The 15,097-nt window shown below is 44.6% G+C and overlaps 1 protein-coding gene and 49 non-coding genes across 50 annotated transcripts in view; 32 read left to right on the plus strand and 18 right to left on the minus strand.

Annotated features, from left to right (window-relative positions):
- Positions 1 to 56: 56 nt before the first annotated feature.
- On the plus strand, positions 57 to 129 carry Trnam-cau (transfer RNA methionine (anticodon CAU)). The gene has a single exon. It is a non-coding gene; the product is annotated as a tRNA-Met (tRNA).
- Positions 130 to 193: 64 nt separating this feature from the next.
- Positions 194 to 266, minus strand: Trnav-cac (transfer RNA valine (anticodon CAC)). The gene has a single exon. It is a non-coding gene; the product is annotated as a tRNA-Val (tRNA).
- Positions 267 to 636: 370 nt separating this feature from the next.
- On the plus strand, positions 637 to 709 carry Trnam-cau (transfer RNA methionine (anticodon CAU)). Its single transcript has one exon. It is a non-coding gene; the product is annotated as a tRNA-Met (tRNA).
- A 64-nt stretch (positions 710 to 773) lies between these two features.
- Trnav-cac (transfer RNA valine (anticodon CAC)) lies at positions 774 to 846 on the minus strand. The gene has a single exon. It is a non-coding gene; the product is annotated as a tRNA-Val (tRNA).
- A 91-nt stretch (positions 847 to 937) lies between these two features.
- Positions 938 to 1,010, plus strand: Trnav-aac (transfer RNA valine (anticodon AAC)). The gene has a single exon. It is a non-coding gene; the product is annotated as a tRNA-Val (tRNA).
- A 243-nt stretch (positions 1,011 to 1,253) lies between these two features.
- Trnam-cau (transfer RNA methionine (anticodon CAU)) lies at positions 1,254 to 1,326 on the plus strand. The gene has a single exon. It is a non-coding gene; the product is annotated as a tRNA-Met (tRNA).
- A 64-nt stretch (positions 1,327 to 1,390) lies between these two features.
- Positions 1,391 to 1,463, minus strand: Trnav-cac (transfer RNA valine (anticodon CAC)). Its single transcript has one exon. It is a non-coding gene; the product is annotated as a tRNA-Val (tRNA).
- A 91-nt stretch (positions 1,464 to 1,554) lies between these two features.
- On the plus strand, positions 1,555 to 1,627 carry Trnav-aac (transfer RNA valine (anticodon AAC)). The gene has a single exon. It is a non-coding gene; the product is annotated as a tRNA-Val (tRNA).
- Positions 1,628 to 1,870: 243 nt separating this feature from the next.
- Trnam-cau (transfer RNA methionine (anticodon CAU)) lies at positions 1,871 to 1,943 on the plus strand. Its single transcript has one exon. It is a non-coding gene; the product is annotated as a tRNA-Met (tRNA).
- A 64-nt stretch (positions 1,944 to 2,007) lies between these two features.
- On the minus strand, positions 2,008 to 2,080 carry Trnav-cac (transfer RNA valine (anticodon CAC)). Its single transcript has one exon. It is a non-coding gene; the product is annotated as a tRNA-Val (tRNA).
- A 91-nt stretch (positions 2,081 to 2,171) lies between these two features.
- On the plus strand, positions 2,172 to 2,244 carry Trnav-aac (transfer RNA valine (anticodon AAC)). The gene has a single exon. It is a non-coding gene; the product is annotated as a tRNA-Val (tRNA).
- A 243-nt stretch (positions 2,245 to 2,487) lies between these two features.
- On the plus strand, positions 2,488 to 2,560 carry Trnam-cau (transfer RNA methionine (anticodon CAU)). Its single transcript has one exon. It is a non-coding gene; the product is annotated as a tRNA-Met (tRNA).
- Positions 2,561 to 2,624: 64 nt separating this feature from the next.
- On the minus strand, positions 2,625 to 2,697 carry Trnav-cac (transfer RNA valine (anticodon CAC)). Its single transcript has one exon. It is a non-coding gene; the product is annotated as a tRNA-Val (tRNA).
- Positions 2,698 to 3,067: 370 nt separating this feature from the next.
- On the plus strand, positions 3,068 to 3,140 carry Trnam-cau (transfer RNA methionine (anticodon CAU)). The gene has a single exon. It is a non-coding gene; the product is annotated as a tRNA-Met (tRNA).
- A 64-nt stretch (positions 3,141 to 3,204) lies between these two features.
- On the minus strand, positions 3,205 to 3,277 carry Trnav-cac (transfer RNA valine (anticodon CAC)). The gene has a single exon. It is a non-coding gene; the product is annotated as a tRNA-Val (tRNA).
- Positions 3,278 to 3,368: 91 nt separating this feature from the next.
- Positions 3,369 to 3,441, plus strand: Trnav-aac (transfer RNA valine (anticodon AAC)). Its single transcript has one exon. It is a non-coding gene; the product is annotated as a tRNA-Val (tRNA).
- Positions 3,442 to 3,684: 243 nt separating this feature from the next.
- Trnam-cau (transfer RNA methionine (anticodon CAU)) lies at positions 3,685 to 3,757 on the plus strand. Its single transcript has one exon. It is a non-coding gene; the product is annotated as a tRNA-Met (tRNA).
- A 64-nt stretch (positions 3,758 to 3,821) lies between these two features.
- Trnav-cac (transfer RNA valine (anticodon CAC)) lies at positions 3,822 to 3,894 on the minus strand. Its single transcript has one exon. It is a non-coding gene; the product is annotated as a tRNA-Val (tRNA).
- A 91-nt stretch (positions 3,895 to 3,985) lies between these two features.
- Positions 3,986 to 4,058, plus strand: Trnav-aac (transfer RNA valine (anticodon AAC)). The gene has a single exon. It is a non-coding gene; the product is annotated as a tRNA-Val (tRNA).
- A 243-nt stretch (positions 4,059 to 4,301) lies between these two features.
- Trnam-cau (transfer RNA methionine (anticodon CAU)) lies at positions 4,302 to 4,374 on the plus strand. Its single transcript has one exon. It is a non-coding gene; the product is annotated as a tRNA-Met (tRNA).
- Positions 4,375 to 4,438: 64 nt separating this feature from the next.
- Trnav-cac (transfer RNA valine (anticodon CAC)) lies at positions 4,439 to 4,511 on the minus strand. Its single transcript has one exon. It is a non-coding gene; the product is annotated as a tRNA-Val (tRNA).
- A 370-nt stretch (positions 4,512 to 4,881) lies between these two features.
- Trnam-cau (transfer RNA methionine (anticodon CAU)) lies at positions 4,882 to 4,954 on the plus strand. The gene has a single exon. It is a non-coding gene; the product is annotated as a tRNA-Met (tRNA).
- Positions 4,955 to 5,180: 226 nt separating this feature from the next.
- Trnav-aac (transfer RNA valine (anticodon AAC)) lies at positions 5,181 to 5,253 on the plus strand. The gene has a single exon. It is a non-coding gene; the product is annotated as a tRNA-Val (tRNA).
- Positions 5,254 to 5,496: 243 nt separating this feature from the next.
- On the plus strand, positions 5,497 to 5,569 carry Trnam-cau (transfer RNA methionine (anticodon CAU)). The gene has a single exon. It is a non-coding gene; the product is annotated as a tRNA-Met (tRNA).
- Positions 5,570 to 5,633: 64 nt separating this feature from the next.
- Trnav-cac (transfer RNA valine (anticodon CAC)) lies at positions 5,634 to 5,706 on the minus strand. The gene has a single exon. It is a non-coding gene; the product is annotated as a tRNA-Val (tRNA).
- A 370-nt stretch (positions 5,707 to 6,076) lies between these two features.
- On the plus strand, positions 6,077 to 6,149 carry Trnam-cau (transfer RNA methionine (anticodon CAU)). Its single transcript has one exon. It is a non-coding gene; the product is annotated as a tRNA-Met (tRNA).
- Positions 6,150 to 6,377: 228 nt separating this feature from the next.
- Positions 6,378 to 6,450, plus strand: Trnav-aac (transfer RNA valine (anticodon AAC)). The gene has a single exon. It is a non-coding gene; the product is annotated as a tRNA-Val (tRNA).
- A 243-nt stretch (positions 6,451 to 6,693) lies between these two features.
- Trnam-cau (transfer RNA methionine (anticodon CAU)) lies at positions 6,694 to 6,766 on the plus strand. Its single transcript has one exon. It is a non-coding gene; the product is annotated as a tRNA-Met (tRNA).
- Positions 6,767 to 6,830: 64 nt separating this feature from the next.
- Positions 6,831 to 6,903, minus strand: Trnav-cac (transfer RNA valine (anticodon CAC)). The gene has a single exon. It is a non-coding gene; the product is annotated as a tRNA-Val (tRNA).
- Positions 6,904 to 6,994: 91 nt separating this feature from the next.
- Positions 6,995 to 7,067, plus strand: Trnav-aac (transfer RNA valine (anticodon AAC)). The gene has a single exon. It is a non-coding gene; the product is annotated as a tRNA-Val (tRNA).
- Positions 7,068 to 7,310: 243 nt separating this feature from the next.
- On the plus strand, positions 7,311 to 7,383 carry Trnam-cau (transfer RNA methionine (anticodon CAU)). Its single transcript has one exon. It is a non-coding gene; the product is annotated as a tRNA-Met (tRNA).
- A 64-nt stretch (positions 7,384 to 7,447) lies between these two features.
- Positions 7,448 to 7,520, minus strand: Trnav-cac (transfer RNA valine (anticodon CAC)). Its single transcript has one exon. It is a non-coding gene; the product is annotated as a tRNA-Val (tRNA).
- A 91-nt stretch (positions 7,521 to 7,611) lies between these two features.
- Trnav-aac (transfer RNA valine (anticodon AAC)) lies at positions 7,612 to 7,684 on the plus strand. Its single transcript has one exon. It is a non-coding gene; the product is annotated as a tRNA-Val (tRNA).
- Positions 7,685 to 8,064: 380 nt separating this feature from the next.
- On the minus strand, positions 8,065 to 8,137 carry Trnav-cac (transfer RNA valine (anticodon CAC)). Its single transcript has one exon. It is a non-coding gene; the product is annotated as a tRNA-Val (tRNA).
- Positions 8,138 to 8,228: 91 nt separating this feature from the next.
- On the plus strand, positions 8,229 to 8,301 carry Trnav-aac (transfer RNA valine (anticodon AAC)). The gene has a single exon. It is a non-coding gene; the product is annotated as a tRNA-Val (tRNA).
- A 243-nt stretch (positions 8,302 to 8,544) lies between these two features.
- Trnam-cau (transfer RNA methionine (anticodon CAU)) lies at positions 8,545 to 8,617 on the plus strand. Its single transcript has one exon. It is a non-coding gene; the product is annotated as a tRNA-Met (tRNA).
- Positions 8,618 to 8,681: 64 nt separating this feature from the next.
- On the minus strand, positions 8,682 to 8,754 carry Trnav-cac (transfer RNA valine (anticodon CAC)). Its single transcript has one exon. It is a non-coding gene; the product is annotated as a tRNA-Val (tRNA).
- Positions 8,755 to 8,845: 91 nt separating this feature from the next.
- On the plus strand, positions 8,846 to 8,918 carry Trnav-aac (transfer RNA valine (anticodon AAC)). The gene has a single exon. It is a non-coding gene; the product is annotated as a tRNA-Val (tRNA).
- Positions 8,919 to 9,161: 243 nt separating this feature from the next.
- On the plus strand, positions 9,162 to 9,234 carry Trnam-cau (transfer RNA methionine (anticodon CAU)). The gene has a single exon. It is a non-coding gene; the product is annotated as a tRNA-Met (tRNA).
- Positions 9,235 to 9,298: 64 nt separating this feature from the next.
- Positions 9,299 to 9,371, minus strand: Trnav-cac (transfer RNA valine (anticodon CAC)). Its single transcript has one exon. It is a non-coding gene; the product is annotated as a tRNA-Val (tRNA).
- Positions 9,372 to 9,462: 91 nt separating this feature from the next.
- Trnav-aac (transfer RNA valine (anticodon AAC)) lies at positions 9,463 to 9,535 on the plus strand. Its single transcript has one exon. It is a non-coding gene; the product is annotated as a tRNA-Val (tRNA).
- Positions 9,536 to 9,915: 380 nt separating this feature from the next.
- Trnav-cac (transfer RNA valine (anticodon CAC)) lies at positions 9,916 to 9,988 on the minus strand. Its single transcript has one exon. It is a non-coding gene; the product is annotated as a tRNA-Val (tRNA).
- A 91-nt stretch (positions 9,989 to 10,079) lies between these two features.
- On the plus strand, positions 10,080 to 10,152 carry Trnav-aac (transfer RNA valine (anticodon AAC)). The gene has a single exon. It is a non-coding gene; the product is annotated as a tRNA-Val (tRNA).
- A 243-nt stretch (positions 10,153 to 10,395) lies between these two features.
- Positions 10,396 to 10,468, plus strand: Trnam-cau (transfer RNA methionine (anticodon CAU)). Its single transcript has one exon. It is a non-coding gene; the product is annotated as a tRNA-Met (tRNA).
- A 64-nt stretch (positions 10,469 to 10,532) lies between these two features.
- Trnav-cac (transfer RNA valine (anticodon CAC)) lies at positions 10,533 to 10,605 on the minus strand. The gene has a single exon. It is a non-coding gene; the product is annotated as a tRNA-Val (tRNA).
- A 91-nt stretch (positions 10,606 to 10,696) lies between these two features.
- Positions 10,697 to 10,769, plus strand: Trnav-aac (transfer RNA valine (anticodon AAC)). Its single transcript has one exon. It is a non-coding gene; the product is annotated as a tRNA-Val (tRNA).
- A 243-nt stretch (positions 10,770 to 11,012) lies between these two features.
- On the plus strand, positions 11,013 to 11,085 carry Trnam-cau (transfer RNA methionine (anticodon CAU)). The gene has a single exon. It is a non-coding gene; the product is annotated as a tRNA-Met (tRNA).
- A 64-nt stretch (positions 11,086 to 11,149) lies between these two features.
- On the minus strand, positions 11,150 to 11,222 carry Trnav-cac (transfer RNA valine (anticodon CAC)). The gene has a single exon. It is a non-coding gene; the product is annotated as a tRNA-Val (tRNA).
- A 204-nt stretch (positions 11,223 to 11,426) lies between these two features.
- Positions 11,427 to 11,498, plus strand: Trnaq-cug (transfer RNA glutamine (anticodon CUG)). Its single transcript has one exon. It is a non-coding gene; the product is annotated as a tRNA-Gln (tRNA).
- Positions 11,499 to 11,770: 272 nt separating this feature from the next.
- LOC130648890 (HEAT repeat-containing protein 1-like) overlaps positions 11,771 to 15,097 on the minus strand; it is a 30,806-nt gene continuing 27,479 nt past the window's right edge. Inside the window, exons 24-25 of the mRNA XM_057455009.1 lie at positions 14,355 to 14,463; positions 11,771 to 11,884 (exon numbers count right to left, since the gene is read on the minus strand). Of these exons, the coding sequence (XP_057310992.1) occupies positions 11,796 to 11,884; positions 14,355 to 14,463 (198 nt within the window). The 3' untranslated portion in view covers positions 11,771 to 11,795. The remainder of the gene's footprint in view (positions 11,885 to 14,354; positions 14,464 to 15,097) is intronic.

Below are 15,097 nucleotides of genomic sequence, written 5' to 3' on the forward strand. Positions count from 1 at the left end.
CAAGAAGACATTGTAATAACAACGTTCTTCTGAAATGCATCGGATTAGGGCGCAGTGCCTTGTTAGCGCAGTAGGCAGCGCGTCAGTCTCATAATCTGAAGGTCGTGAGTTCGATCCTCACACAGGGCAAGGCTATTAAAAGCCGCAGTGAATCAAATGTTTGACGCCTATTACAAAACTAGCAACTCAACAATGATTCCGCCCGGGCTCGAACCGGGGACCTTGCGCGTGTGAAGCGCACGTGATAACCGCTACACTACGGAATCCAATGAATTTTGGAACCTATGACGAAGGAAAGCATTACAAGGCTAAAATAGCTAGAGAAAAAAGCAAAAACATGTCGCTTGTTAGTTGCCAGATTCCGTAGTGTAGTGGTTATCACGTGCGCTTAACACGATGTTTCCGCGAAGCAAACCTCGGAAGAGCCTCTGTATGTTCCATGGTGTTATGGTTAGCACTCAGGACTCTGAATCCTGCGATCCGAGTTCAAGTCTTGGTGGAACCTGTGCCGTTAGTTGTGCCTCGGAAGCACCTATTGGGCGTTTGGAAGCAACGGCACTTGAAATATTTTAGTCATTTGCAAGAAGACATTGTAATAACAACGTTCTTCTGAAATGCATCGGATTAGGGCGCAGTGCCTTGTTAGCGCAGTAGGCAGCGCGTCAGTCTCATAATCTGAAGGTCGTGAGTTCGATCCTCACACAGGGCAAGGCTTTTAAAAGCCGCAGTGAATCAAATGTTTGACGCCTATTACAAAACTAGCAACTCAACAATGATTCCGCCCGGGCTCGAACCGGGGACCTTGCGCGTGTGAAGCGCACGTGATAACCGCTACACTACGGAATCCAATGACTATTCGAACCTATGACGAAGGAAAGCAATACAAGGCTAAAATAGCTAGAGAAAAAAGCAAAAACATGTCGCTTGTTAGTTGCCAGATTCCGTAGTGTAGTGGTTATCACGTGCGCTTAACACGCGCAAGGTCCCCGGTTCGAGCCCGGGCGGAATCATTGATGTTTCCGCGAAGCGAACCTCGGAAGAGCCTCTGTAGGTTCCATGGTGTTATGGTTAGCACTCAGGACTCTGAATCCTGCGATCCGAGTTCAAGTCTCGGTGGAACCTGTGCCGTTAGTTGTGCCTCGGAAGCACCTATTTGGCGTTTGGAAGCAACGGCACTTCAAATATTTTAGTCATTTGCAAGAAGACATTGTAATAACAACGTTCTTCTGAAATGCATCGGACTAGGGCACAGTGCCTTGTTAGCGCAGTAGGCAGCGCGTCAGTCTCATAATCTGAAGGTCGTGAGTTCGATCCTCACACAGGGCAAGGCTATTAAAAGCCGCAGTGAATCAAATGTTTGACGCCTATTACAAAACTAGCAACTCAACAATGATTCCGCCCGGGCTCGAACCGGGGACCTTGCGCGTGTGAAGCGCACGTGATAACCGCTACACTACGGAATCCAATGACTATTGGAACCTATGACGAAGGAAAGCAATACAAGGCTAAAATAGCTAGAGAAAAAAGCAAAAACATGTCGCTTGTTAGTTGCCAGATTCCGTAGTGTAGTGGTTATCACGTGCGCTTAACACGCGCAAGGTCCCCGGTTCGAGCCCGGGCGGAATCATTGATGTTTCCGCGAAGCGAACCTCGGAAGAGCCTCTGTAGGTTCCATGGTGTTATGGTTAGCACTCAGGACTCTGAATCCTGCGATCCGAGTTCAAGTCTCGGTGGAACCTGTGCCGTTAGTTGTGCCTCGGAAGCACCTATTGGGCGTTTGGAAGCAACGGCACTTCAAATATTTTAGTCATTTGCAAGAAGACATTGTAATAACAACGTTCTTCTGAAATGCATCGGATTAGGGCACAGTGCCTTGTTAGCGCAGTAGGCAGCGCGTCAGTCTCATAATCTGAAGGTCGTGAGTTCGATCCTCACACAGGGCAAGGCTATTAAAAGCCGCAGTGAATCAAATGTTTGACGCCTATTACAAAACTAGCAACTCAACAATGATTCCGCCCGGGCTCGAACCGGGGACCTTGCGCGTGTGAAGCGCACGTGATAACCGCTACACTACGGAATCCAATGACTATTGGAACCTATGACGAAGGAAAGCAATACAAGGCTAAAATAGCTAGAGAAAAAAGCAAAAACATGTCGCTTGTTAGTTGCCAGATTCCGTAGTGTAGTGGTTATCACGTGCGCTTAACACGCGCAAGGTCCCCGGTTCGAGCCCGGGCGGAATCATTGATGTTTCCGCGAAGCGAACCTCGGAAGAGCCTCTGTAGGTTCCATGGTGTTATGGTTAGCACTCAGGACTCTGAATCCTGCGATCCGAGTTCAAGTCTCGGTGGAACCTGTGCCGTTAGTTGTGCCTCGGAAGCACCTATTGGGCGTTTGGAAGCAACGGCACTTCAAATATTTTAGTCATTTGCAAGAAGACATTGTAATAACAACGTTCTTCTGAAATGCATCGGATTAGGGCGCAGTGCCTTGTTAGCGCAGTAGGCAGCGCGTCAGTCTCATAATCTGAAGGTCGTGAGTTCGATCCTCACACAGGGCAAGGCTATTAAAAGCCGCAGTGAATCAAATGTTTGACGCCTATTACAAAACTAGCAACTCAACAATGATTCCGCCCGGGCTCGAACCGGGGACCTTGCGCGTGTGAAGCGCACGTGATAACCGCTACACTACGGAATCCAATGAATTTTGGAACCTATGACGAAGGAAAGCATTACAAGGCTAAAATAGCTAGAGAAAAAAGCAAAAACATGTCGCTTGTTAGTTGCCAGATTCCGTAGTGTAGTGGTTATCACGTGCGCTTAACACGATGTTTCCGCGAAGCAAACCTCGGAAGAGCCTCTGTATGTTCCATGGTGTTATGGTTAGCACTCAGGACTCTGAATCCTGCGATCCGAGTTCAAGTCTTGGTGGAACCTGTGCCGTTAGTTGTGCCTCGGAAGCACCTATTGGGCGTTTGGAAGCAACGGCACTTGAAATATTTTAGTCATTTGCAAGAAGACATTGTAATAACAACGTTCTTCTGAAATGCATCGGATTAGGGCGCAGTGCCTTGTTAGCGCAGTAGGCAGCGCGTCAGTCTCATAATCTGAAGGTCGTGAGTTCGATCCTCACACAGGGCAAGGCTTTTAAAAGCCGCAGTGAATCAAATGTTTGACGCCTATTACAAAACTAGCAACTCAACAATGATTCCGCCCGGGCTCGAACCGGGGACCTTGCGCGTGTGAAGCGCACGTGATAACCGCTACACTACGGAATCCAATGACTATTCGAACCTATGACGAAGGAAAGCAATACAAGGCTAAAATAGCTAGAGAAAAAAGCAAAAACATGTCGCTTGTTAGTTGCCAGATTCCGTAGTGTAGTGGTTATCACGTGCGCTTAACACGCGCAAGGTCCCCGGTTCGAGCCCGGGCGGAATCATTGATGTTTCCGCGAAGCGAACCTCGGAAGAGCCTCTGTAGGTTCCATGGTGTTATGGTTAGCACTCAGGACTCTGAATCCTGCGATCCGAGTTCAAGTCTCGGTGGAACCTGTGCCGTTAGTTGTGCCTCGGAAGCACCTATTGGGCGTTTGGAAGCAACGGCACTTCAAATATTTTAGTCATTTGCAAGAAGACATTGTAATAACAACGTTCTTCTGAAATGCATCGGACTAGGGCACAGTGCCTTGTTAGCGCAGTAGGCAGCGCGTCAGTCTCATAATCTGAAGGTCGTGAGTTCGATCCTCACACAGGGCAAGGCTATTAAAAGCCGCAGTGAATCAAATGTTTGACGCCTATTACAAAACTAGCAACTCAACAATGATTCCGCCCGGGCTCGAACCGGGGACCTTGCGCGTGTGAAGCGCACGTGATAACCGCTACACTACGGAATCCAATGACTATTGGAACCTATGACGAAGGAAAGCAATACAAGGCTAAAATAGCTAGAGAAAAAAGCAAAAACATGTCGCTTGTTAGTTGCCAGATTCCGTAGTGTAGTGGTTATCACGTGCGCTTAACACGCGCAAGGTCCCCGGTTCGAGCCCGGGCGGAATCATTGATGTTTCCGCGAAGCGAACCTCGGAAGAGCCTCTGTAGGTTCCATGGTGTTATGGTTAGCACTCAGGACTCTGAATCCTGCGATCCGAGTTCAAGTCTCGGTGGAACCTGTGCCGTTAGTTGTGCCTCGGAAGCACCTATTGGGCGTTTGGAAGCAACGGCACTTCAAATATTTTAGTCATTTGCAAGAAGACATTGTAATAACAACGTTCTTCTGAAATGCATCGGATTAGGGCACAGTGCCTTGTTAGCGCAGTAGGCAGCGCGTCAGTCTCATAATCTGAAGGTCGTGAGTTCGATCCTCACACAGGGCAAGGCTATTAAAAGCCGCAGTGAATCAAATGTTTGACGCCTATTACAAAACTAGCAACTCAACAATGATTCCGCCCGGGCTCGAACCGGGGACCTTGCGCGTGTGAAGCGCACGTGATAACCGCTACACTACGGAATCCAATGAATTTTGGAACCTATGACGAAGGAAAGCATTACAAGGCTAAAATAGCTATAGAAAAAAGCAGAAACATGTCGCTTGTTAGTTGCCAGATTCCGTAGTGTAGTGGTTATCACGTGCGCTTAACACGATGTTTCCGCGAAGCAAACCTCGGAAGAGCCTCTGTAGGTTCCATGGTGTTATGGTTAGCACTCAGGACTCTGAATCCTGCGATCCGAGTTCAAGTCTTGGTGGAACCTGTGCCGTTAGTTGTGCCTCGGAAGCACCTATTGGGCGTTTGGAAGCAACGGCACTTGAAATATTTTAGTCATTTGAGAGAAGACATTGTAATAACAACGTTCTTCTGAAATGCATCGGATTAGGGCACAGTGCCTTGTTAGCGCAGTAGGCAGCGCGTCAGTCTCATAATCTGAAGGTCGTGAGTTCGATCCTCACACAGGGCAAGGCTTTTAAAAGCCGCAGTGAATCAAATGTTTGACGCCTATTACAAAACTAGCAACTCAACAATGATTCCGCCCGTCTCGAACCGGGGACCTTGCGCGTGTGAAGCGCACGTGATAACCGCTACACTACGGAATCCAATGACTATTGGGACCTATGACGAAGGAAAGCAATACAAGGCTAAAATAGCTAGAAAAAAAGCAAAAACATGTCGCTTGTTAGTTGCCAGATTCCGTAGTGTAGTGGTTATCACGTGCGCTTAACACGCGCAAGGTCCCCGGTTCGAGCCCGGGCGGAATCATTGATGTTTCCGCGAAGCGAACCTCGGAAGAGCCTCTGTAGGTTCCATGGTGTTATGGTTAGCACTCAGGACTCTGAATCCTGCGATCCGAGTTCAAGTCTCGGTGGAACCTGTGCCGTTAGTTGTGCCTCGGAAGCACCTATTGGGCGTTTGGAAGCAACGGCACTTCAAATATTTTAGTCATTTGCAAGAAGACATTGTAATAACAACGTTCTTCTGAAATGCATCGGATTAGGGCGCAGTGCCTTGTTAGCGCAGTAGGCAGCGCGTCAGTCTCATAATCTGAAGGTCGTGAGTTCGATCCTCACACAGGGCAAGGCTATTAAAAGCCGCAGTGAATCAAATGTTTGACGCCTATTACAAAACTAGCAACTCAACAATGATTCCGCCCGGGCTCGAACCGGGGACCTTGCGCGTGTGAAGCGCACGTGATAACCGCTACACTACGGAATCCAATGAATTTTGGAACCTATGACGAAGGAAAGCATTACAAGGCTAAAATAGCTAGAGAAAAAAGCAGAAACATGTCGCTTGTTAGTTGCCAGATTCCGTAGTGTAGTGGTTATCACGTGCGCTTAACACGATGTTTCCGCGAAGCAAACCTCGGAAGAGCCTCTGTAGGTTCCATGGTGTTATGGTTAGCACTCAGGACTCTGAATCCTGCGATCCGAGTTCAAGTCTTGGTGGAACCTGTGCCGTTAGTTGTGCCTCGGAAGCACCTATTGGGCGTTTGGAAGCAACGGCACTTGAAATATTTTAGTCATTTGCAAGAAGACATTGTAATAACAACGTTCTTCTGAAATGCATCGGATTAGGGCGCAGTGCCTTGTTAGCGCAGTAGGCAGCGCGTCAGTCTCATAATCTGAAGGTCGTGAGTTCGATCCTCACACAGGGCAAGGCTTTTAAAAGCCGCAGTGAATCAAATGTTTGACGCCTATTACAAAACTAGCAACTCAACAATGATTCCGCCCGGGCTCGAACCGCGGACCTTGCGCGTGTGAAGCGCACGTGATAACCGCTACACTACGGAATCCAATGACTATTGGAACCTATGACGAAGGAAAGCAATACAAGGCTAAAATAGCTAGAGAAAAAAGCAAAAACATGTCGCTTGTTAGTTGCCAGATTCCGTAGTGTAGTGGTTATCACGTGCGCTTAACACGCGCAAGGTCCCCGGTTCGAGCCCGGGCGGAATCATCGATGTTTCCGCGAAGCGAACCTCGGAAGAGCCTCTGTAGGTTCCATGGTGTTATGGTTAGCACTCAGGACTCTGAATCCTGCGATCCGAGTTCAAGTCTCGGTGGAACCTGTGCCGTTAGTTGTGCTTCGGAAGCACCTATTGGGCGTTTGGAAGCAACGGCACTTCAAATATTTTAGTCATTTGCAAGAAGACATTGTAATAACAACGTTCTTCTGAAATGCATCGGATTAGGGCACAGTGCCTTGTTAGCGCAGTAGGCAGCGCGTCAGTCTCATAATCTGAAGGTCGTGAGTTCGATCCTCACACAGGGCAAGGCTTTTAAAAGCCGCAGTGAATCAAATGTTTGACGCCTATTACAAAACTAGCAACTCAACAATGATTCCGCCCGGGCTCGAACCGGGGACCTTGCGCGTGTGAAGCGCACGTGATAACCGCTACACTACGGAATCCAATGAATTTTGGAACCTATGACGAAGGAAAGCATTACAAGGCTAAAATAGCTAGAGAAAAAAGCAAAAACATGTCCCTTGTTAGTTGCCAGATTCCGTAGTGTAGTGGTTATCACGTGCGCTTAACACGCGCAAGGTCCCCGGTTCGAGCACGGGCGGAATCATTGATGTTTCCGCGAAGCGAACCTCGGAAGAGCCTCTGTAGGTTCCATGGTGTTATGGTTAGCATTCAGGACTCTGAATCCTGCGATCCGAGTTCAAGTCTTGGTGGAACCTGTGCCGTTAGTTGTGCCTCGGAAGCACCTATTGGGCGTTTGGAAGCAACGGCACTTCAAATATTTTAGTCATTTGCAAGAAGACATTGTAATAACAACGTTCTTCTGAAATGCATCGGATTAGGGCGCAGTGCCTTGTTAGCGCAGTAGGCAGCGCGTCAGTCTCATAATCTGAAGGTCGTGAGTTCGATCCTCACACAGGGCAAGGCTTTTAAAAGCCGCAGTGAATCAAATGTTTGACGCCTATTACAAAACTAGCAACTCAACAATGATTCCGCCCGGGCTCGAACCGGGGACCTTGCGCGTGTGAAGCGCACGTGATAACCGCTACACTACGGAATCCAATGAATTTTGGAACCTATGACGAAGGAAAGCATTACAAGGCTAAAATAGCTAGAGAAAAAAGCAAAAACATGTCCCTTGTTAGTTGCCAGATTCCGTAGTGTAGTGGTTATCACGTGCGCTTAACACGCGCAAGGTCCCCGGTTCGAGCCCGGGCGGAATCATTGATGTTTCCGCGAAGCGAACCTCGGAAGAGCCTCTGTAGGTTCCATGGTGTTATGGTTAGCATTCAGGACTCTGAATCCTGCGATCCGAGTTCAAGTCTTGGTGGAACCTGTGCCGTTACTTGTGCCTCGGAAGCACCTATTGGGCGTTTGGAAGCAACGGCACTTCAAATATTTTAGTCATTTGCAAGAAGACATTGTAATAACAACGTTCTTCTGAAATGCATCGGATTAGGGCGCAGTGCCTTGTTAGCGCAGTAGGCAGCGCGTCAGTCTCATAATCTGAAGGTCGTGAGTTCGTTCCTCACACAGGGCAAGGCTTTTAAAAGCCGCAGTGAATCAAATGTTTGACGCCTATTACAAAACTAGCAACTCAACAATGATTCCGCCCGGGCTCGAACCGGGGACCTTGCGCGTGTGAAGCGCACGTGATAACCGCTACACTACGGAATCCAATGAATTTTGGAACCTATGACGAAGGAAAGCATTACAAGGCTAAAATAGCTAGAGAAAAAAGCAAAAACATGTCCCTTGTTAGTTGCCAGATTCCGTAGTGTAGTGGTTATCACGTGCGCTTAACACGCGCAAGGTCCCCGGTTCGAGCCCGGGCGGAATCATTGATGTTTCCGCGAAGCGAACCTCGGAAGAGCCTCTGTAGGTTCCATGGTGTTATGGTTAGCATTCAGGACTCTGAATCCTGCGATCCGAGTTCAAGTCTTGGTGGAACCTGTGCCGTTACTTGTGCCTCGGAAGCACCTATTGGGCGTTTGGAAGCAACGGCACTTCAAATATTTTAGTCATTTGCAAGAAGACATTGTAATAACAACGTTCTTCTGAAATGCATCGGATTAGGGCACAGTGCCTTGTTAGCGCAGTAGGCAGCGCGTCAGTCTCATAATCTGAAGGTCGTGAGTTCGATCCTCACACAGGGCAAGGCTTTTAAAAGCCGCAGTGAATCAAATGTTTGACGCCTATTACAAAACTAGCAACTCAACAATGATTCCGCCCGGGCTCGAACCGGGGACCTTGCGCGTGTGAAGCGCACGTGATAACCGCTACACTACGGAATCCAATGAATTTTGGAACCTATGACGAAGGAAAGCATTACAAGGCTAAAATAGCTAGAGAAAAAAGCAAAAACATGTCCCTTGTTAGTTGCCAGATTCCGTAGTGTAGTGGTTATCACGTGCGCTTAACACGCGCAAGGTCCCCGGTTCGAGCCCGGGCGGAATCATTGATGTTTCCGCGAAGCGAACCTCGGAAGAGCCTCTGTAGGTTCCATGGTGTTATGGTTAGCATTCAGGACTCTGAATCCTGCGATCCGAGTTCAAGTCTTGGTGGAACCTGTGCCGTTAGTTGTGCCTCGGAAGCACCTATTGGGCGTTTGGAAGCAACGGCACTTCAAATATTTTAGTCATTTGCAAGAAGACATTGTAATAACAACGTTCTTCTGAAATGCATCGGATTAGGGCGCAGTGCCTTGTTAGCGCAGTAGGCAGCGCGTCAGTCTCATAATCTGAAGGTCGTGAGTTCGATCCTCACACAGGGCAAGGCTTTTAAAAGCCGCAGTGAATCAAATGTTTGACGCCTATTACAAAACTAGCAACTCAACAATGATTCCGCCCGGGCTCGAACCGGGGACCTTGCGCGTGTGAAGCGCACGTGATAACCGCTACACTACGGAATCCAATGAATTTTGGAACCTATGACGAAGGAAAGCATTACAAGGCTAAAATAGCTAGAGAAAAAAGCAAAAACATGTCCCTTGTTAGTTGCCAGATTCCGTAGTGTAGTGGTTATCACGTGCGCTTAACACGCGCAAGGTCCCCGGTTCGAGCCCGGGCGGAATCATTGATGTTTCCGCGAAGCGAACCTCGGAAGAGCCTCTGTAGGTTCCATGGTGTTATGGTTAGCATTCAGGACTCTGAATCCTGCGATCCGAGTTCAAGTCTTGGTGGAACCTGTGCCGTTACTTGTGCCTCGGAAGCACCTATTGGGCGTTTGGAAGCAACGGCACTTCAAATATTTTAGTCATTTGCAAGAAGACATTGTAATAACAACGTTCTTCTGAAATGCATCGGATTAGGGCGCAGTGCCTTGTTAGCGCAGTAGGCAGCGCGTCAGTCTCATAATCTGAAGGTCGTGAGTTCGTTCCTCACACAGGGCAAGGCTTTTAAAAGCCGCAGTGAATCAAATGTTTGACGCCTATTACAAAACTAGCAACTCAACAATGATTCCGCCCGGGCTCGAACCGGGGACCTTGCGCGTGTGAAGCGCACGTGATAACCGCTACACTACGGAATCCAATGAATTTTGGAACCTATGACGAAGGAAAGCATTACAAGGCTAAAATAGCTAGAGAAAAAAGCAAAAACATGTCCCTTGTTAGTTGCCAGATTCCGTAGTGTAGTGGTTATCACGTGCGCTTAACACGCGCAAGGTCCCCGGTTCGAGCCCGGGCGGAATCATTGATGTTTCCGCGAAGCGAACCTCGGAAGAGCCTCTGTAGGTTCCATGGTGTTATGGTTAGCATTCAGGACTCTGAATCCTGCGATCCGAGTTCAAGTCTTGGTGGAACCTGTGCCGTTACTTGTGCCTCGGAAGCACCTATTGGGCGTTTGGAAGCAACGGCACTTCAAATATTTTAGTCATTTGCAAGAAGACATTGTAATAACAACGTTCTTCTGAAATGCATCGGATTAGGGCACAGTGCCTTGTTAGCGCAGTAGGCAGCGCGTCAGTCTCATAATCTGAAGGTCGTGAGTTCGATCCTCACACAGGGCAAGGCTTTTAAAAGCCGCAGTGAATCAAATGTTTGACGCCTATTACAAAACTAGCAACTCAACAATGATTCCGCCCGGGCTCGAACCGGGGACCTTGCGCGTGTGAAGCGCACGTGATAACCGCTACACTACGGAATCCAATGAATTTTGGAACCTATGACGAAGGAAAGCATTACAAGGCTAAAATAGCTAGAGAAAAAAGCAAAAACATGTCCCTTGTTAGTTGCCAGATTCCGTAGTGTAGTGGTTATCACGTGCGCTTAACACGCGCAAGGTCCCCGGTTCGAGCCCGGGCGGAATCATTGATGTTTCCGCGAAGCGAACCTCGGAAGAGCCTCTGTAGGTTCCATGGTGTTATGGTTAGCATTCAGGACTCTGAATCCTGCGATCCGAGTTCAAGTCTTGGTGGAACCTGTGCCGTTACTTGTGCCTCGGAAGCACCTATTGGGCGTTTGGAAGCAACGGCACTTGAAATATTTTAGTCATTTGCAAGAAGACATTGTAATAACAACGTTCTTCTGAAATGCATCGGATTAGGGCGCAGTGCCTTGTTAGCGCAGTAGGCAGCGCGTCAGTCTCATAATCTGAAGGTCGTGAGTTCGATCCTCACACAGGGCAAGGCTATTAAAAGCCGCAGTGAATCAAATGTTTGACGCCTATTACAAAACTAGCAACTCAACAATGATTCCGCCCGGGCTCGAACCGGGGACCTTGCGCGTGTGAAGCGCACGTGATAACCGCTACACTACGGAATCCAATTAATTTTGGAACCTATGACGAAGGAAAGCAATACAAGGCTAAAATAGCTAGAGAAAAAAGAAGAAACATGTCGCTTGTTAGTTGCCAGATTCCGTAGTGTAGTGGTTATCACGTGCGCTTTACACGCTCAATGTCCCCGGGTCGAGCCCGGGCGGAATCATTGATGTTTCCGCGAAGCGAACCTCGGAAGAGCCTCTGTAGGTTCCATGGTGTAATGGTTAGCACTCAGGACTCTGAATCCTGCGATCCGAGTTCAAGTCTCGGTGGAACCTGTGCCGTTATTTGTGCCTCGGAAGCACCTATTGGGCGTTTGGAAGCAACGGCACTTCAAATATTTTAGTCATTTGCAAGAAGACATTGTAATAACAACGTTCTTCTGAAATGCATCGGATTAGGGCACAGTGCCTTGTTAGCGGAGTTGGCACCGGGGAGCTTGCGCATGTAAAGAATGTATAATCCATAGTAGTTAAGAATACCCTCGTCGTTGAAAAATTTTTGATTGTTATGATAAAGGCGGAATATGGAAAGAGGAAGTTAACAGAAATGAATTTAAATTGCATTTTTTCTTCTTAAAAGTACTTTTGCAGTGACTCTCCAGTGATGTCTTCAATCTGTTTGATCACTTTCTGGCACTGTCTCTCCACCGCGAATGAATCATCTAAAAACAACCAGTTCAAATTACTTTCTATTCTTCAAAATTCGATGTTTTTCGGTATAAAAATGCAAGCATTAAAGTGTTAAGTCCACTGACGTTTACCTTATACTTTTAAATTCGTCAGTCATTTCTAAGTGTAATAGTATATACCATTGTTTTCCTCTCCTATTTGAGGTCTTTTAGTACATTTTTAATAGTTACTTTCAAAATGATATACGACACGTTTTATTTTTAACATGTTTCGACTTTACCAAAGTCATCTTCAGAATATTATACAAAAGTTGATACATACACTCTTTATACAAAAATTTTTTCGAAAGTTATTTAAATATTTCCCAAAAGTACAATTATTACCACGATTACCGACCCAGTCGCGAAGTTATCAAAAACATGGTATCCTGAAAAAGTTGAAGAAAAACAATATTGTTATTTTAAAGCCGGACAAGGGAAATGGGGTAGTAATCTTAGACAGAAAGGATTGTGAAAAAGGCATCTTGGATATCATTTTAGACACTACTAAATTTAAAAAACTCGACGAAGATCCAACATTGAAGAGAGAAGGACAGTTACAACGTTTTCTTAGGAATTTAAAGAAAAAAGGTTTTTTTAGTGACAAAGTGTACAACGATATATATCCCAGTGGTTCTCAACCGGCCAGAATATACGGCCTTCCTAAAATGCATAAATCTTTTGAAAATTTACCTAAATTTAGGCCTATTATATCTTCCATAGGCACATGTAACTATCAACTTGCCAAGTTTTTAGGTGGTTTATTATCTGCTGTAATTCCCAAGGATTACTGTACTGCAGATACTTTCACTTTCGTTGAGGAATTAAAAAAGGTGAGTAAATCCGACAAGTTTATGGTTTCTTTCGATGTTTGTAGTCTTTTCACGAACATACCATTGAATAAAACATTAGATCTTGCAGTTCAACTTGTAATTGCCGGAAATCGTAAACTCAAAATCACAAAATCTGAACTAAAACAATTATTCGTTTTTGCAACGTCATCCTCGAATTCTTTGTTCAATAATGAAATGTATGAACAGGTCGATGGTGTTGCCATGGGCTCGCCGCTGGCACCTATTTTAGCGAATCTTTTCATGGGCGTTAAAGAAAAGGAATGGATAAAAAATTACTCGAGTTGTGGCCCAACATACTACCGTAGATATGTGGATGACATTTTTGCTTTATTTAACGATGAAAGTGAAGCGTTGGCCTTTTTTGAATACTTGAATCAGAGACACCCTAATATAAAATTTACCTTAGAAAAACAAGTTGATGGTAAACTTCCTTTTCTTGACATTTTAATTGAGAACACCAGTGACAAATTTTATACTTCTGTGTTCCATAAGTCAACCTATACTGGCCTTTTAACTAATTATTTTAGTTTCACTCCCAAAATCTATAAAATAGGTCTCATTAAAACACTAATTGACAGGACTTTCAAAACTAACAACAGTTGGAAACACTTTGACATTAATATTAAGGCTCTGACTGAAATTTTGAGAAAAAACTTTTTTCCTACAAAACTGGTAAACCGCCATATTTCAAATTACCTTGATAATAATTTTTCTACAGCTGTCAGTACAGAGACAACTAATGTATTAGAAAAGAGGTATTTTAAATTGCCTTTTATTGGCAAGTACTCTAATACTGCCAAAGAAAAAGTCAATCAACTTGTCAATAAGATGTGTAAAGAAATCAATGTGTGCCTCGTTTTTAAGTCATGTAAAATTAAAGATTATTTTTCTTGCAAGGACAGAGTTCCTGAATCTTTTAAATCTGGACTTGTGTATAAATTTGTTGGTGCTAGTTGTAATGCTAGCTATGTGGGTGAAACCACCAGGCACATTTTTAGTAGAGTTAAAGAACATTTGAAAACTGATAAAAACTCACAAATATTTAAGCATATGCAGTCAAATCTTAACTGTAAATTACTATGTAACGAAAATTGTTTTTCTATTTGGATTATGCAGACACTGATTGGCAGAGGAAACTCAAAGAGGGTATGCATATTTCTTGGTTGAAACCAGACCTCAATAAACAAGTTAAGCATTGCATCATCAATTTATCCGTTTAATTTTTTTGTTTTGTATTAGCCGCTTGTTCAATATCTGGGAATTATTTAATTGTCTTAAACAAATTGTGTATATAAATTTTATTCAACTAACTTTTGTTAGTTTATCTAATATTATTTTGTCAATATGGATTAGCTTGTGTATAATTCATATAAAATTGTACTTTTGGGAAATATTTAAATAACTTTCGAAAAAAATTTTGTATAAAGAGTGTATGTATCAACTTTTGTATAATATTCTGAAGATGACTTTGGTAAAGTCGAAACATGTTAAAAATAAAACGTGTCGTAATTTTTATGAAAATACTTTGCAATCTTGTGTTGCTACGAAGTTTTGGAAAAATGATATACATGCAGATTACATATAATGAACTTAAACTTAAATTAACATACCCTCCAGTATTTCGGCTAAGAAGGGTATTGTTTCTGGTACGAAGACCATATAACTCTCGCCCATTCGGTGGTAGATCTCTTCCATTACTTGTAGGGAAGCCAAGCGAACCTGCAAATTTCAAATTTGTGACATTAGTAGTAAAAAAAGACATTGAAGCTTTTTTACGAAGAGAATCTAGTTTGGCTGAACCTTATTATACCTGCGGGGGGCTGATCTTTTTTTGTGCATGACATAAAAAAAATTCAATTTCCTGGAATTTCCCGCCATTTTTGAACACGTGGTCTGTTTTTTTTAGAATTTTTTTTCAGCAAGCTAATGTAAAACAGTTTTGTTGCGTTGCTTTGTTTTAAAATAATTTTAAATATGCTAATGAATGTTTTTGTGTTACGAAGGATACATACCACAACGTGTATATAATGCAGATCAGAATTTTTGTATTATAAGGACCAGAAAATTTTATATATATATGACGTCATTCATGATCCCTATGACGTTATCAATTTTTTTTTGTACCTAGAATTAGTTTGTATTAAGACATTCTACAACTGTGCCAAGTTTTATCTCTTACACATACCGTAATTCCTCTTTTTATTAAGCTATTAAGCCCCCTGTCTAAAACCTCCAGAATGTAATAAGCCCCCGGGGGCTAAAAAGAGGAATTACGCCCCCGGGTTACAAGGGCCAAAAAAGCTTAGGTACAATAGGGCTAAAGCAATTTCTTAGTCTAAATCCTAGCAATTTT

The sequence above is a fragment of the Hydractinia symbiolongicarpus genome, chromosome 7, assembly GCF_029227915.1.
Source record: "Hydractinia symbiolongicarpus strain clone_291-10 chromosome 7, HSymV2.1, whole genome shotgun sequence".
In the NCBI taxonomy this organism is placed as follows: Eukaryota; Metazoa; Cnidaria; class Hydrozoa; order Anthoathecata; family Hydractiniidae; genus Hydractinia; species Hydractinia symbiolongicarpus.